Genomic DNA, 18,763 nt, shown 5'->3' on the forward strand with positions numbered 1-18,763 from the left:
TAAGATCTATGTCTGGAAATGATCTAACACTTGACAGTTTATTTGGTCAATTGACTACATTTAAGTTAAGCAATTATGATAATAGTGCAGTTACAATGGGAAATGCATTTAAGTCTTGACTAACAATCAGCAATTCAAAGAAAGATAAGAAAAGTAAAGAAGTGAGTTTGAAATTGAAGATGATATGGATGAGCTTGAAGCATTGTTTGCAAGAAGGTTATCAAGAGGTAAAGGTAAATAAAAAGGTAAACTACCCCTGATTTGTTTTAAATGCAATGAGGTTGGTCACTTTGTTGCTAAATGTTCTAATAGAAGCAAGTCTAATAGAAATGATAGAAATGACAAGAAAGATTTCAAGTACAAGAAGAATGGGAATTACAAAGATAAAGGTGAGAAGTCATGCTACATTGTTGAAGAAAAGCATACCGAGTCCAAATCTGATGAAGATAAGGAAGTAGTTGAAATGGTTTATGTTGCAATCAAAAAAGATCGAGATGGTGAAAGGCATAAAAATGAAACTATCCTTATTTCACATGTTAGTAAGAATGATTCATGGATTATTTATAGTGGTTTCTCACATCACCTAACTAGTGATCTTAGTAAGTTTGATACATTTGAATAAATTGATGATGGTTGAACTGTTAAGCTAGGTAATGACCTTCCATGTCTGGTGAAAGGTAAAGGGTCACTAATGTTGAATGCTAATATCAGATGTGAAGATGCATATTGGGTACAACAACTTAAATATAATCTTTTGAGTGTTGCATAGTTGAATAACTCAAGTCAGATGCTAGAATTTGAGAAAAGGTAAAGATCTTTGATGATGAAGGAAATCTAATTGGAATAGGAATACAAACAAAAGGTAGTTTATTATACCTTGCTCCTACAATTGAAACATGATTATTTTCTAAAGTTGAGGATGTGTGGTTACGGCACAAAAGGTTGTGTCATGTGAATTTTGAGAACATGGTAAAAATCAGTAGAAAGAAAAGAGCAAGAGGCTTACCAAAACTACAACAACCAGATAATGCTATGTGTAAAGAATGTCATCTTGGTAAGATGACAAAATCTACTTTTTCCATCAAGACACACACTTCAAATGATATCTTGGAATTGGTACATACAGATTTATGTGGTCCAATTGGAGGTGATAGTTACTATTGTGAAAGATATTTCATATTGTTTGTGGATGATTATTCAAGAATAATGATTGTAATGTTCATGAAGGTCAAATCACATGCATTTAATATGTTCAAGTGGTATAGAGCTAGAGTTGAGAAGGAAATTGGCAAATCTTTGAAATGTTTAAGATATAATAGAGGTGGTGAGTTTATGTCTGTTGAATTCACTAACTTTTGTGCTGAGAATGGTATTAAAAGACAGTTATTTGCATCAAGGATATCTTATCTTATCTTATCTTATCTTATCTTATCTTATCTCATGCATATCCTTTGCAAACTAATCTTGCCTTATTCCTTACCACTTCTCCATGAATAAAAAAGAACAAGCACAAAAAAAGAAGAAGAAAGCAGGAAACATCATGGAAAAGATTAGGTATCCGTCTTCACAGGGAAAAAGTCCAACAGTGACTGATCTGTGCAGCTACCAGAAGCCTTGTGATGACGGAATTGATTATGGTGAGACTTTTGCACTCATCCCAAGATTGGAAGGAGTAAGAATATTGTTGGTTTATGCTACATACAAGAAGGTGTATCAAATGGATATAAAAATATGCATTTGTTAATGGAATACTTAAAGGAGGAAATAATGAACAACCTGAAAGATTCCTTGAACCTAAGCATTGTATGGATTGAAACAAGCCCTTAGATAATGGTATGAAAGACTACACTCCTATTCGATTAACATTATATTTGAAAAATGATCTATATTTGAAAACAATAATCTATATTTGAAAAATGATTCTAAAGATGTGTTGATTGTTGAAATATTTATTGATGACATAATATTTGGTGGAAATGACTTGTTGAGTAAGACATTTGCTAAACAAATAAGTATTGAATTTGAAATGTCAATGTTTGGAGAGATAAAAAACTTCATTAGATTGCAATTTTACCAAACACAAAAATGTATATATGTGACTCAATCTAAGTATGTGAAGGAAATCTTAAAAACATTTGGGATGGATGAGTCTAAGCCAGTCAGTAGACCTATTGTGACTAGAGTTAATTTATCAAAAGAAGACACTACTAGTGAAGTAGATGAGACGTTATACAAATCTATGATTGAAAAGTTACATTATGTTGTACATAGTAGACCGGATATTGCACTAGTTGTTCTAATTGTTGCAAGGTTTTCATCTAATCCAAAGGAGACTCATATCACTGTTGTGAAAAGGATATTTAGATATCTTAAAGGAACAAATGATTATGACCTATGGTATAAACAAGAGGATGACTTTAATCTTAAGCTCTCCATGGATATTGATTGGGTAGATAATGTTGATGATAGAAAAGTTACAAGTAGTGTAGGTTTCTTTCTAGAAAAAAGGTTGATAACATGAATAAGCAATAAACAAAGTTGTATTTCACAAACTATAGTTGAAGCTAAATATGTTGTTCCAATCAATTGTTCAAATGTTGTATTGATTAATCAACTATTGGAAGGAATGCAAGAAGAGGCAACCAAACGTGTTCACATTCTTGTGTCATAAATATTTCAAAAAATCCAGTGATGCATGCAAAAACAAAGCATATATCAATCAAGTATCATTATTCGAGGGAGCAAATACAAGAGAAACAAGTAAGGCTTGAATATGTGACGTCTAAGGAATAAATTGCTGACATATTTACTAAGCTATTACCTAAGGATGTTTTTGAGTATCTACGAAAAATTGGGGGTCTTGCCCCTATCCAAAATTCAATAATTGAAGAGGCATGTTGCATCAATTCATGGATAAATTGTAATATATTTTTGGAGTTGATGCATAAGTGTTCACACTATAGGAACATTTCTGAAGTTGTGAAGTTGACTATGATGAAACTCATATGATGACTACATGCTAGGTACAAGGATAACTATAAGGTTTTATAAGTTTCGTGATGGTATTTACAATGACCTTTGGCATTGTTGTCAAAGGGGAGAGGGAGGGAGGGAGAGTAACCAAAGGAGAGATGGCATGGGAGAGAAACAATAAAGGGAGAGATACCCAAAGGAGGAGAAACTAAATATTGAGATGTTAAAAAATGAAGATGAGATCATAACCTAAGGTAGAGATAAGTTGAAGACAATGGTTGATTGTTATTGTTGAAGGTACACACTAAGTTACAAAGTTTTTACAATTAAAGTCAAAGAACTGAAAAGTTGAATTGTCGTCACTTCATAACTTTGATTATCTTATGTAATGTTTTGTAATATTAATCATATGTTATGTGTTGCCATCAATGCCAAAGGGGGAGATTGTTTGCCCAACAGATAATGCAATTGATAATGGGCAATTGTTAGTTGATAATGTTATAAATGTATGTAAGAGAGACATATCAATTGTTATATTGGCATTGATGTCAAATTCTAAATTAGCTAGACATTATGCTAACTCAGTAAAGTACCGTATCATTAGATTGATGAAGTGGATTTGACAAAAGTATGATGAAGGCAATATTGATATATAAGGTATTCAATGGGTAGTTGAATGAATTGGATAGTGATAATGTAATATTGGTTTGATTGTCTTACAATCATAAAATATTAAGAAGTATTAAAGAACTCAAGCTTAACCGAGTGACAAGGTTAATGAAGGGAGACTATATTCACCGAGTGACTACAGTATTGCACGAGTGATTGGCAAAGGAAGAAGGGAAATTTAGTACTGCCCAAGTGAGTCAATATTAACCGAGTTCTATACCCGAGTAAATGTTATGTTTACTGAGTAACAACTGGATGAACAAGATTAGAGAATTGGAATATAAGGTGAACTTTTGATGAAAATATGGAAAGTTCAAGATGGTCTAAGACACGAGTCAAAGTTTGTTACAAGATCTATGGCTAGGAAAATTCAAGAAGGATCTAATGATGGAGATTAAATGAAGATAAGGATGGACACAAAGTGCTATGAAAGTTATATTTTTCTGAGTGTCTAAATTCATCATATGAAATTTGAATATGAAAATATGATATAAACCTAAAATTAACGATGGTGATTAAGCAACAAAGATGGAAGAATCTAGAAGCATTGAGAAGACTATTTAAGGAGAAGCAGACAATTTCAAGCTATTGGTTCAGAGCTGATCGAATGTTGTTGATGATGTCAATGTTAATTGAAGGTTGTTGGTTTGTTATGTTGTTGATTGAATACAAGAGAGGAGAAAAAAAGGTGCAAAGTTGTTGAAGGAGAAAGAAGATAGTTGAGTCAAGTGAACCGTGTAGAGCAAAGAAAGATAAGAAGCAAAGTTGGTGAAAGAGTGAATCAGCCAAGTGAGCAAAGAGAAGAAAGTGCGTGAATAAAGATCTAAACAAGCAAAGGTAATTGTTATTCTCAACAGATCATTTCTACTATTACTTTTTAACCATTGTAACAGAAAATCTCAAAAAAACCAAGCCAGCCTAACAAGTCTGTGAAATCTTATATGGTAACATCAATTAAACAGTATTTGTAGGTCCTTTAAATCAAGCAACTCTTTAGTCTGGCACAAGGAGTGATAAAGTCTAGATGATCTTTTGGTGAAATCCTCTAACAATGTCACATTAACAATATGTGTGTAACCTTTGACAAGGTGAGCCCTGACAAAGCTCACTTCAAAAGAGTGAAAATTTGGGGTTGCCAATCCCAGGTGGTCTTTCCCTTAATAAGGTTTCCACATTAAAATATTTGTGTCAAATGTATGAATGTTATTTGTGTCACAAGTTGTTTTACATGTTTTTTCTTTTTGTTGCAATTCACTAATCACTAAGTAATAGCTGGAAAGTTTACTGATACTCAGTAATGCAAAGAACAATGAGTTACAATTTGAAGTAAATTAGTTGAGTAAGTCAAAAGATAAGTCGAATATTTACACCAAGTGATTTTTGTTAATGTTTATGAAGTTTTGTTGGTACTGGAATTATTTGAATGGATTGTGTGATAACTAGAAATAACTTATTCACCTCCTCTCAGTTATCTAACAATAACATGTTTTAATGTGTATGATATGTTTAGAAGTTGAAAATATGTAAAGTTTATGATTTAGTTTAAATTATTACTAACGTAACAGTAAGTGTACAATATTTTATAAATATTGGTTCTTTTTTTTTTAGTTATATCATTTATATAATTATTCTTTGATTGGGGCTAGACTTTCTTTTATGTATGTATAAATATTTACCCTATTTTAAGGAGACAATAGAGTTTGTTATCAAATGCCAACTTAAGTTATCCAAAAAAAAAAATGAAGCAATAGTAACTAAAGTTATCCAAACGAAATAATGCAGTAATTGGGAACCTTGCTTTATAATACTTCTTGAGGTGTAACAGCTGCACCGAAGATATCTCAACAAAATTTGCAAGAAGAAAATCTCCAAGTTAAGCACACTTGAGCTAGAGTAGTATTGGGATGAGTGGCCTCTTAAGAAATCTTAGTGTTTCAACTGTGTGGAAATCACCTAGATGCAATAAATGTAAAGTGTTATAATCGTAGAAAATGTATGGCCTACAATTTACACTTTATTAAGTTCCATATTCTATGGTCATTGTTTGTTGTGGTGTTACCATAAGTATTAGTCAAATAAAGCAAAAAAACTTAAAAAGTTTTTAACATTTTTATTAAGAGATTGTGAAGGAAATAATGAAAGAGTAAATTGGAGTGATTATTTTACAATAACAGTTGAAGTCCGTGAAGAAAATTGTTATAAGGTAGCTACTTTAAAGATATAACTGCAGCTGAAAAAACAAATTCTCCATTTATCACTTCAGGTTGTGAAAAAAAAAAGTGTCATAACATTAAACTATGCATGAATTGACGACGATCTCCCTTTCAATGTGTGGATGGGCACACAAGGTTATCTTCGAGGGAGGGGTGCTAAGATTGAAGTCAATTTATATTTTTGTATACTTCACATCTCAAATGAAAAATCATTGATTCATATTTAAATTTCTAGATATACTAATATATATTACTATCGATTTAACCATTGCACCTCTTTTTGGTATAGCTGAATATATGGGTAATATCAACAAAGGGATGGATATAGACTATCAGGATGGCATGGATTTTGCATCATATGCAGGAGAGGCCAAGCAACAAAAACTTAAATGCAGGAAAAAGAAAATAAAGGCACAATAAGAAGAAGCAAAAAGACTACTTATCTTCGAAAAAATTGAGACACAATAAGCAGAAGTAAAAGACTACTTATCTTGGAAAACCCTTCCGGAAACACACAGCCCCTCGCAGCATTAAAACAGACATTCACAAAATAAGAAATTTCAAACTTATAATTTACCCCACGGGAATCTACAGTCTATATAGAATGTAAAACATATAATTCATACAACAGATCCAATAATTAAACCTCAAGTACTAGTGCAAACAGACGGCTAGCCTTGCCATTGTCTTTTTTTCGCTAAGTATTTTTAAATACATTTCCTTTTGGCCTAGGCGGCCGGTATAAGGGATCTGCCAACGACGTGTGGCTTGCACCTAGCCTCATTCCTATTGAGGATATAATATTCATTTGTACGAGAGTGCAATTGAAATGGAAACCTTCTAAAGTAAAAGCCATCAACATAATATAAATTCAATTGGTGCCAGGGAAATAAACACTTAGATTTAAAAGAAATTGCATTTTTCTTATTTCTCTAAATCCAACCCACTCTTTCTCTAGCGTTAATTGACCCTTTAAAAAAACCCAAGTGGAAGAATCAAATATTTATGTGAAGGAAGTTTCACACGTTTAGGACATTTATTAGAAGTTTATTCGTTCATTTTTTCTTTATTCCCCAATATTTTTTATCCAACAAAGTTTGTGTTTTTTTCCATTTTTTCAAATTTCAAAATTAGGAGCATGTCTCATAAAGTAAATTATAGATTGCTTGAGGATTTACAATTACCATGATAGGAAATACGAAGGAGATTTTAAGTGGACAAAATGACAGCAATAAAAGATCACAAGAAGCCTGCCTGAGGTAACAAAGGCCATGTGAAAGAAAATCGCTTTGCCCCAAAGGGAGAAGAAATATATCCAACAAGAGAGCACTGAATGGAGAGATCAATTTCGTACTAAACCGTGCTATATAATTTTTTGGGGTATTTCTCAGCATTAACTCTATATAATCTCTATCTTAACATTCACAGCACACATAGGCCCACAACAGAATATTCTTAATCTGGTGCAGTACACACTTCTCATATTTAATGCAGCCTAAAAAGAGCATGTTTGTACATATTTATCATAAGGCGTGATAAAAGATATTGTTTTGGTGGATGCACAACTTGTTTTTCAATAATTACTAAGAAAGAGACAACATTAACATTTATCAAAAACATTCATCGTTCATATAGCTACAGTATCAAATAATAATATGAAGCTAAACTTTTTGACCAAGTAATGTACAAGTCCTAAAAGTAAAGAGCTTTTCAACAGGCCATATAAAGTCGGTTTGGTTGCTAACAGACTGATCTCCTCAATTTCCAAAAGATCCCAGAAAGAAATAGAGATTTTTAACGTAAAATAAAATACCAAAACTTGATCTTTCTGAATAGCTTTAGTCCAAATCATCCTAGAGAATATACATTGAAGTTCTCACAGATCTCACTTAAAACATAGAGCATTACAAATCTCCTATGAATACCCCCAGAGGTACTACTTCAACATGTCCATTGGAATTTCAATTGCATATAGAATATTTATCATATAAACGAGCACCTTTTTCAAAAAAATTAGGAGCCAAATGAAACCATTTCTTCAATACTGGCCAAAAAGAAAGGGCATTATTATTTTATACATTGATGCACCACTTCCGATTGAAGACTGCAGCATTCATAGGCAAGCCAATTTGAAATCATATACAATGGAAAGCATGTCTGTAGGTCTGATCCAATACTCAAGAATAAAGGTCGAACAGTTTCAACTGCATAAAACATATGTAAATGTCTCATACAAGCAATCTCTTCTATCAAATTCTGAAGAGTAAAGGTTTGCAACCTGGCTATATCTTGTTAATATCATATATGAGATGTAAGCTGTGCCCCAGGAATTTTGGGGAGTAGTCTCACAGATTCAAGAATTTATGATCAAGTTATAATAGCAAGAAACTATTCAGAATCCAAATATTGCCACACGCATGCTGTTTTATACTTGCTGCATTAAAATTGTCAATTGTGTAAACGACTATGTGCTTCTAACCATGTTAAAACAGCAGTCTCCATAATTTCTAAAATGCATATTGATTTGTTTACAGAAAAAAGGAAGAAGAGAAGCAATATAATTTTACTGCAACAAAATTTTAAAATACCCGTTTTAAATCAAAATTCAACAACATGTGTGCACAAATGCCAAAGACTAGACATTAACTGGAGCACTGACTGAACCAGAAAAGCATAATCATTTAAAGATAGTGGCATAAATGAATTTAATGGCCGGAAGAATTTTTTTTTTAAGTAAAAGCGAGGAGAGAAGTTCTTTAAACTGATATGTAAAGGCCAAGATAAGAGGATGATGCCAGGGAGTAAGGGAAAAAAGTTAAGCAAGTGAAGAACTAGATGACATGAAATGTCAATGAGGGAACATTTGTGTGATATGTAAAATAAATTGTAGACAAATGTTCCTAGACATATTTTAAAATTTAAATCATTAATATGCCACCATAGTCATTCACATAATCATAAACTTCACAGCATCGCGTTCTAACATATCACTCCAAGACCAACTTTGGCACTATAAAAAATTTCATACCGTGAGTTATTAATAAATTACATTGTCTAATATTTTAGAAGTCTATAAAAGCATGCAACACAATTTTCATGTTTAAATCTGATTTATTCTACTGGAAAGATTTGGATACATCTAGAATAATGTTTTTAATATTAAATTAAGTCGTGCTAGAATCTGAAGGAGGCAACATGCTCCCTACATTGGCTGCACAGAAGAATTAAAAAAATGAGCTTGATTCATCTCAGTGCAGAGGTGTTAGGCCCTGCAGAGAAGGCAAATGAAACATGAGATTTAATTAGAACCAAGTCCAAACAGAAATTATTAAGGATGAAGCAGCAAGAAGATTTTCAATCAGGAAATAACTGATTTTCTTATAGCTGATTCTAAAATTGATCACAAATGAGCTAGATGAGGGAAAGCGGGTAAAAAATTTGGAAAAAAAAGATGACACTAGAAAGATTTAAACCTTGAGACTTTGTTTCTGAAATGAAATTATGGTTGCATTTTTGAGATGATAAGTGAACACAGAGAGGAGTAAATCAAAAGGAAGAAAAATAGCCATCTGGATTGCACAATCATCATGGGTATCCAGAAGTAAATTCAACAGTAAACTGATTGACAAGTTTATTTCCAAGCAAAGTGAGGCAATAAGAAAAAGGCTAAAGAATTGAGAATTCAAAGGTTAGATATTCCAAATTATAGAATTCATTTCATTGTGTTGTGATATTGCTATCAGGATTTAACTGTGTAGTTTTTTGAGTCAAACTCATTGCCATGAAGGAATTATATTTTCTTGAGACATTGGCATTTATCAGGTAACACAGAGACGTGCCCCCCCCTTTTTGCCCCACATCCCGGAGACTTGGACGCACCGGGAACTTGAGGACTCCGTCCCCCCATCCCTAGTGGCACCACCAGATTCCACCACCTCCGCTATGGATCTCGATGTTGACTATTTGCTGATTCGACTATTTATGTTCAATGTTCGATGTTCCAATTCCATCCAATGTTCAAGTATTCACTCTTTCACATCTTTATATCTTATATTGCAATGCATCTTTTCATAACTAGCATTTAAAGTACCATATATATATACACACCCCCCCGCCACTGTCCCCAAATTAAGGCCCGTCTGTTCCCTCGTCCCGGAAACTTGTCCCCCGGTTCCACCATCCCCCCGTCCCCTAAGGTGGTGTAACTATCAACTTATTTGGAACTATGTATATGCACAACCATCAATTTGTAAAATAAGATAAACATCATATGTCAAGTAGCTTATGGTGCCAAAAGCAATCCTAAACATTATGTAACTACATTTTTTTTTTGGCATTGTCGAATCTCAATTTATGCAAAAATAAACTTCTCTGCCTCCTTGGGGGTCAATACTTTGAAGCATTAGTTTGTAGATTTATTGCGCAAGTATTATTAGAGCTGTTGGTTCTGAAAAAATATCTTCCCATGTAATCCTCAAAGTGAGCATACCAATGTAGTCAGAGATCCTTTGGAGAAATTAAAATTTTGATAAAAACTGGCAGATGACTATGTAGTATATTTTTTTAAGCAATCTGGTTCTCAAATGAATATATTGCATATATGACCATCCAAGGTTGTTATATTGCATATCAAATTATCTTCATAGATAAAGGATATGCTGGTTGACTGAAGGAATATGATTTGTGCAGTTGCGCAGAAAAATTCAACATCAATCACAGTTCTGAATTGCAAATCCTACTACTTCGCAGTTTCCATGTATATCAATATTTCAAGAATTACTATTTAAATGAAAGTTCAACAAGCTTCTCTTTGGTGCATAGCAGATCTGGGAAAGTTGGAGGGATCCAAATTCTATACATTAGATGATCGTACACTTGCAAGAGGCCTTCCCATTCCAGATATGACTGTAGTTAAAGTAATCTATTCTAACTTCTCTCTAATGTATGTTTTCACTTTACTGGATTATATTTGGCATTTCCGTTCTCAGGTTAAAGGCAGACAAACTCCCTCGTTGTCTACTTACAACTTCATATTTCCCAAAATTGGATATTTATTGGATATTCAGACTGTATTTACAATCAAAGTTTCTGCTGATTCATTAATCCCTTTGCTTCAAGTGAAGTATAGACAAACCTTAAAAATAAACTGCTCTAACAAGGGCAAGCATATCCTCATTGTGGACTCTTAGAAACTATGAGCATGAGCATAGACAGCAATGTTTTTGTCTTCCCACAAGCTTAATCAAAATCTTGCAAAGAAAATAACAAATTAAACGGGAAAATGGTACTGGTAGAAACTACACATTGAAGGGATTAAAACCATTGTTATTCAAAGTTCCAATACATTTCAACATCAATTCATTTTGAATTATAAACTACAACAATAATACAACCAGCTTTAAGTTTTTACCAAAATCAAGCATAAGTGAGAGTCAAGCTAGACTGTCAGAGAGTAATGAAAAATGCAATAATCCAAAGCTTATGAATAAAATGCAAGCTATGTTATGGTAGATCTCTTGTAAACATCATATGCCACTAGCATAATAGACTTTAGTACAAAGCTAGTTGTAATTTACAGACGACTCACCCGGTTATCATATTCAGCCTCCAAAAAACAAGCCTAGTTAAAGCTTTCTTGATTGGCACTTTGCTTTCCTCTGCGACACAGACCAGCTGGTTTCTAAAAATAGGTAAGTCCTTATAACTGGTTTTGAACATTCGCTAAACATACTCAACACCTCATCCAAAGCAAATGAAAAAACTCAATTTGCCCAGTTGCATTGTCCACATTACTTCCCGTTGAGATGAAATTCAATTCTCAATGTCCTAGAACTACTGGGAAGCCCTGCACTTGTCAGATTCTGCACAATTCATACTAGAGGAGGACGGATTTTTCTTCTTCTTCCTGTGAAGCTTTGCAAGCTCCAGATTCATCTTTGTAAACAGCTCCATTTTGGCGCTCTCAATTCTAGAGTAGATTTCAGAGAAATTCACCAGAGCATCTGCAAGGGCCCGGACGGGATTGGGGCTAAGACTAGCGTGAGAGTTAGAGTTTGGATTAAGACAGCTTCTTTTAGAATTACGATCCGGTGCCCCTGGTGCCTGTCTTTTGCCCTTGTTATCCTGAAATTCAACCCGAACCCTACGACTGCCCATTCTATTGCTATTGTTATGAATATTATTGCCGTCTGGGTGCATTCCATCGTCTAAGAAAACATCTGAAGAATTCTCAATACAAGAAGCTTTACCTTTATTATTGGAAATCATTAAATCTGAGCGGCTGTCCCCTTCAAATCCCTCGAAATCCAGCGCATCTGCGACCTCAAAGGACTGCCCTTCCGATATATTGCCGCTCCGCCTCAAATTGCGCATTATGTCGTCTAATTTATCAAAGAAGGACCAGTTCACGTGATTCGAGCCGCGGATCTCCACCCGCCTCTTCTCCAGCTTGTAACGCCGTTTCAAGCTGTCGATCTTTTCCCTGCACTGTTTCATTGTCTTCGGAACCTTCGAACCCTCGCACTGTATGTTCACGTATTTCACGATTTCTTCCCAGTCTTTGGTCTTCAGGTATCCCTTGATGTTGGCGCACTTTTCCCCGTAGCCATCGATCAACCGGGCCACCGTGTCTGGATGCCATTCTGCCCTAGACAATAAATTTGCCTTGCGATACTCATCATCATCACTCGCCATCCTTTACTCAAAGTCCAAACTCTATAAATGCTGCATCCAAACCTACACCAGCAAATTTTCGCCTTTACCGACGTCAAGTCCCTTAACCTTTTCGATGTTTCTCTATCGAACCCTATCCGATCAAATTTTCCATTGAAAGGTTCAAATCGGAGTTTAAATTCCTGTATCGTTTCCAAATCATTCAAATGAATCCTAGCCCTTTCAAAATTCTCCCCAAACAGGCTTCTACCCGAAATGAAATTACAGTCTCTTTACAATATACTTATCAAACCCTAGCCGGCTACCAACTAAAACTTATCCACCCAGAAATTCTAGTATCTCATCCTTTCAAACCCCAGCCTTTCAATATTTCAAATAAAAATCTGTAAGCTTGCTATCAAACCCTAACCCCGAAGATCTCAGCCTAGCAGGGCTTACCAGCTCTCAAGTTCCTGCAAATTTTCCCGCATAAACAGATGCATTACACTCCAGGACAGGGTTTTCCATCACTATTCACTATACTCAAACTCTAAGCCTCAAATTTCCCGTCATTAGACAGACAAACGATCTGCAGAACATCGAATTACTAGGGTTTTTTCTAGTCCCCGGGGAATTTCCCGTCACATCTTGGCATTTCCGCCATTTTTTTGGGCATCCCGCATATCCGTCATCGGACGGACTTGTTACCGCGTATAATAAACAGTGTGAATTGCCGATAACGGAACTTCTTGTGCCGTTGAAAAAAGTCCCGTCACATGACGTCGAAGTGAGCACCGCGTCCGAATCCTCCCTGACGTGGCGCATGATCACGACGTGACTCGTATCCGTAGAGGCAGTCATTTTCCCGTTCACGTCAATTGACGCCAGAACCTCTCCAGTCGGTGGGTTGCTGCTTCCGTTCCTGGCAGTTGACGGGAAACCAAGCTCCGGCAAATGAAGGCAAATCATCTGGGCGTGAAGCGAAGTGGGAGAACAGTGAGAAGAGTGTCCATTTCAACTACTTTCTGCCTTCTGGGATGCACGTTAATATAATACCATAGATGTCGGGAACGGAGAATAATATTCGTTTACATTATATAAGCCTTTTATATTGGTTCCAGTCTAGTAGTACACTATTGAAACAATGAAATAATTAATTTTCACATTATCAGTTTACATCGCTAGCATTTTGAGGCTGATTGAAAGATTAAACTTCAAAACGAGGGTTCACATTCTATTAACGGTTAGTCCCAACAATATAGTCATACACAAAGGGAAAGGGAGTAGAAGATTTTGTCATAAGGGAGGGTTACCCAAAAAAAACAACTTTATAAGAAGCCATCAATATGATCCAACAACCTTTGTATGGAGTATGATGTTATTGCTATCCACAACATTTCTAGTCACCATAAATCTAAAGTCCCCACCATTATTTGAGATATACTCAAAACCAACACCAAGAAAATGAAGGCAAATATACTTAAAAGCCAGCACCACTAGACACATTAAGAACAAAGTATGTTGTATCCTTGTTAAAACTCTAATGTTAAGCACATAAAGCTTCTATCCCACAAAATAACCACAACTAATATTTGTTCCTTAATAGGTCTATTTACTATATTCACAATGGTAAAGCTACTCTAGGCAAGGAGTACATTGTAGTAGTCAGGTCAACATGACCCAAGAAACTTTCATAGCCCTCAATATGTAGATTGTCCAAGCAAACCCATAGACATGTTTCTGCAATTGGAGAATATGGAGCTCTAACATATCACCTCCATAAACAGAAAGAAGCCTCTGCTAAGGAGGCTCCCCTCATAGACGCGATTGTGTCTATTGATGTTCTCCTTTGAGAGGTACTCCAAAATGTAAAATCATTCATACGCAATTATAAGGAAAAAAGATGAAGTGTGATTATAACAACTCTCACTAAGAAATCAAGATATGCAACTCTCAACAATATCTGCTTCATGTTTCTCCAAATCGCTCATAACACGTTAATTTCACTTTTACAATATTCCTTTGACAAAAGTTTACTCCAAACCACAACAAAATCATCTATAAGCATACCATATCAATACTATGGATTAAGTAACTACAAATTACATCTTCTAACACTACAAACTCACAATTTTAAAAATGTTTGAAATCACCCTAATTTTCCTTTTATTAAATTTTTTGTTTTATTTCTTCAACCGACATAATTCTTCTGAAAATTCCACACTCGGTCATTACTATTTCTATATAGTGTGTAAAGTAAAAACTAAAGTGTATCTAATAATTATTAGTTTTTAATTAAGTCAAGAGGCTTTCTACAATGACATCATTTATGGTTGTAAACATTTTAATAATAAAGTCTTTTACTAAATAAATGAAATGAATGAAGGCTATTATGCCTGTCATTTCATATTTTAGAATGCTAGTGGAGAAATATTATGTAAATAAATTATCTTCCTCGTTTAGAAGAAAAATTACAGCTATATCATATTTAGTTTGAATTAAAAAATCTTTCTAATGGTTGTCATTGTTGCCCGAATTGGTCATCATTATAAATGACACATGTAAATCCATGTTACTCCATGTAATTTGAATCATATGAGGTGTCTTAAGTAATTGGTAGTGAAAGGGGAATAGGAAGCACAATTACTTACTACTTGAATTTGGATTTGGAATCATCTATAGTTGGCTTAAGTAATCAACGATGAATGGAGACTCTATACTTATATCTTTGGCATCTTCAATTACTTTTTCTTCTCCATGCACTATGGATTTGTAACATTCATGTGATACCAACTCTCTTTTTCATTTATCAATTTAGTAGACCTTTGGTGGTCTCAAAAGAAGGAGCGATTGTTTCTCGATGCAATAATAGGTTTCAACATAATACCTAAATTCATAAGTAACGAATAAGCAATGACATTATTCTAGTTGTGACACTTGCATAGAAGAAAACTGGTATACTTACTATTCAAAATATTGTCAAACGATTCAATATGCTTGGTCTTTCTTTCTTTGATTAGTCGTGAGTTGAAAATTAGAAGCATCTTATGTTTTTGTGTTGCTCCTCTATTTCTCTAAATCAAGTCATGATCTTATATTCCTCCAACAATTTAGACTACAATATTTCATATATATGAGATGCCTCTTTACCCATACAAAGCACTCATACAAAATAGTACTCTATCATTAGGTATGTGCAATTGATACTTTTGTCTTTATTTTTGTACATATCAAAATATTTTTCTAATAAGCCAACAGAATATCATGTTGTTATCATGACCCATTTGTACTTAGGGTGTGGAAAATTTATGTGCAAACAAATAATGAATGCTTTGTATAGTCGTATAAAAATCTATCCAAAAGAAGGGCAAACAATTTAGAACTCTAGATTGTGCTTGAGTGCAGGTTGTTTTGGACATTTTATGAGGTGGATGGGTTGAAGTATAACTCAATTGATACTTTTGTCTTTATTTTTGTACATATGAAAATATTTTTCTAATTTGTCAATTGAATATCATGTTGGTATCATGACCCATTTGTACGTAGGGTGTGGAAAATTTATGTGCAAACAAACAATGAATGCTTTGTATAGTCGTAAAAAATCTATCGAAAAGAAGGGCAAAAATTTAGAACTCTAGATTGTGCTTGAGTGCAAGGTTGTTTTGGACATTTTATGAGGTGGATGGGTTTATAACTACTTTTCTTAAAAATTATGGAGTATTATGCTTTTAGTGCCTTTTAAAGCTTTCTTTCCTTCATACATGAATGAGATTTTTTGAAATATGAGTTAGGCAGAGGTAGAGGTAGAGGAGTGTGATTTTTATTTTTCAATTGAGAGATAAGAGTACATATTTATACGTTTCTAAATATTCATTTTCATTAGTTCATTGTCTTAGATAATGCATTTGGAAAATCATAGGCACCACTTTGGGATATTCTAACTCATATATGTTTCTATTGTTTTAAATTTTTCTTATAAATCACTATAATTCCATCAATTCAATTATCTTTTGACCACATATCTTTGACGATTTTTAGATATTTGATTTCTAATTTTTATATCTTTCAAAATTTAGAATTATTTATTCTTTTAGAATGATGTGATATAAGAATGGATAAGTGTCAACATAGAAAGTTATTTCTTTTATTAATGTTTCTAATCCAAATCTTTTTGTTTAAAGACTTTTCAGTCACTTTCCATTCTCATCATATAAACATATTTTATAAATATTATTTCTAAAGATCATATTTTAAAAATAATGCAAATCATATAGCACCATTTTATAATAAAGCTTAAATTGTCAAATATATTTTTATTATATTTTCACCATATAAATATTTTATAAATATTATTTTAAAAGGTCACATTTATTAAATTATTAAATTATTACAAGTTGATGTTAACGAGAGAATACCTCGCTGAAGGAAGAGAAAATGAATTAGTTAACATATAGAAATTTTTTTACAAACTCATGGAAGTAAAAATGGTCAAGAATAAGTCAAAAAATATTGTTACATGTATACAATAGGTTTTTCATCTCCCTAGACTAGCTTAACCAGAACAAAACTTATTTCCACAAAGCTATAGTTCCTCCAATATGACACCTCTGTACGAAGAACAATCCAACCTATTTTCTAGTATCAAACAAACACTCTTGAAGCCCTTAGTTTCCTCATTTTCACTACTATAGGATTTTCATGTTTAGAGAAAAAAATGTTGTGAAAAAACCTCTCCTTCACTTTCTTCTTGTTTTTTTTTCTTTAACAAAGTCTTTGCAATTGTTTCTCTTCTATAATATTTTAAGTTGTTGATGTAATGCTACGACTTATTTACTTTTATTGGAATTTAAAATATTGATTTGTCTTCAATTGCCATGATCAAATGTTTTTCATAGTGATGTGGAAGTTTGTGGATTTTTCTAAACGTCTCATAGATTTTTCTAATCCAATTTTTTTAGTTGGTGTTATAAATATTAATATTTTTAGTCATTTATTTTTCAATCATTACTATCACTTTAAATTTTATATATGAAATTTATTTATTATTTTTCAATTTTAAAAAATAAGATTTTTTAAATATGTAAGTATTTTTTTATTATTAAAATAATAGAGTTTAGGGATTTTAAGTTTGGATAATATGATAGTATTCTTAGAATGTCTTGCTCACAATAATAAAACATATAATATAAAGTTTTTAAAATTTGAAGTTCAAAAATAATTTTAGATTTAACAAGTGAATTTTATGATAATAGTTTTCAAAAAAATTATATAGTAGAATACTTTCTTAAATTTGATTGAGAAATAACAAAATTTCATTTCATAATCATATAGAAATTTATTAAAGATAACTGTTGAGTTGTCGTTTTGCATGACGCTTAACGACAGGAGTCCTTTCGAACTCCTCTCTTGAAAAGCTAATATGGCATCAATTCCAAGGTTTCGGGTGATCTTGTGACCTACTAGAATCCGCTCAGTTGAAGATAAATGTATTTGTTCACAGGGAGGCCTTTGCTAGTTCTAACCGATTCGGATAAGATCTTGAATCTGCTTGCTATTTCAAAAGAAAAAACACACAAAAGAAATATATTTTTGTATTTTTTATGTTTTTGAATGAATGCAATCTAGCAATGCAACTATATGAATTTCTAATTTAACCAGGGGTTAGCAAAGAAAATAATGAAGATAGGGTAATAAGAAGTTCAAGCAAATAACTTGGAAAAGTAAATTCCTAACGGACATAAGCTACAAAAACAACACGTCTACAAATTATGCCTTTGAAAAGATCGATGGATAATCAATGAAAATAGGAGCAGCACTTCCTTAATTCCACTGATGCAATCGTCGATGGAAATTTAGTAACCCTAAGATATTTCACTTTTCATCAGATCGCAAGGCCATTAAAAGTGCGCTCATGCAAGACAAAAAGCTATGCGGGAACAAAAAGGGTGATCTCTTATCGAACTAAGTATGTCAACAAAATTTCTAAAACTATTGCAAACACTAGAATTAAAAGATCACACAGTCAAAATAATGCAATAAAACTACTGGCTCCATTACACTCCATGAACATACATTCACAAAATATAACACACTCAGGCAAGACTAACTACACTTCGAATTACAGCACCAATAGCATATATTATTGCATCAAAATAATGGCCTAGAATACATATTACATTCCTAAATTTATAAGAAATGTTATCCTCAATTTGTGTTGAGAGTGAGAGATCTCTTTATGCAAACATATGCTTCTAAAC

General features: G+C 33.2%; 1 protein-coding gene across 1 annotated transcript; it reads right to left on the reverse strand.

Annotated features, from left to right (window-relative positions):
* Window positions 1-8,858: 8,858 nt before the first annotated feature.
* Window positions 8,859-13,532, reverse strand: LOC149534516 (uncharacterized). The gene is made up of 2 exons (XM_089803724.1): window positions 11,443-13,532; window positions 8,859-9,124 (listed from the first exon to the last, which is right to left on the reverse strand). The coding sequence occupies exon 1, from the start codon at window positions 12,546-12,548 to the stop codon at window positions 11,688-11,690; it is 861 nt and encodes a 286-aa protein (XP_089659850.1). The 5' UTR covers window positions 12,549-13,532; the 3' UTR covers window positions 8,859-9,124; window positions 11,443-11,687.
* Between the last annotated feature and the right edge of the window lie 5,231 nt (window positions 13,533-18,763).

The sequence above is a fragment of the Cupressus sempervirens genome, chromosome 10, assembly GCF_028749045.1.
Source record: "Cupressus sempervirens isolate cs-2001-9-10 chromosome 10, ASM2874904v1, whole genome shotgun sequence".
Classification (NCBI taxonomy): Eukaryota; Viridiplantae; Streptophyta; class Pinopsida; order Cupressales; family Cupressaceae; genus Cupressus; species Cupressus sempervirens.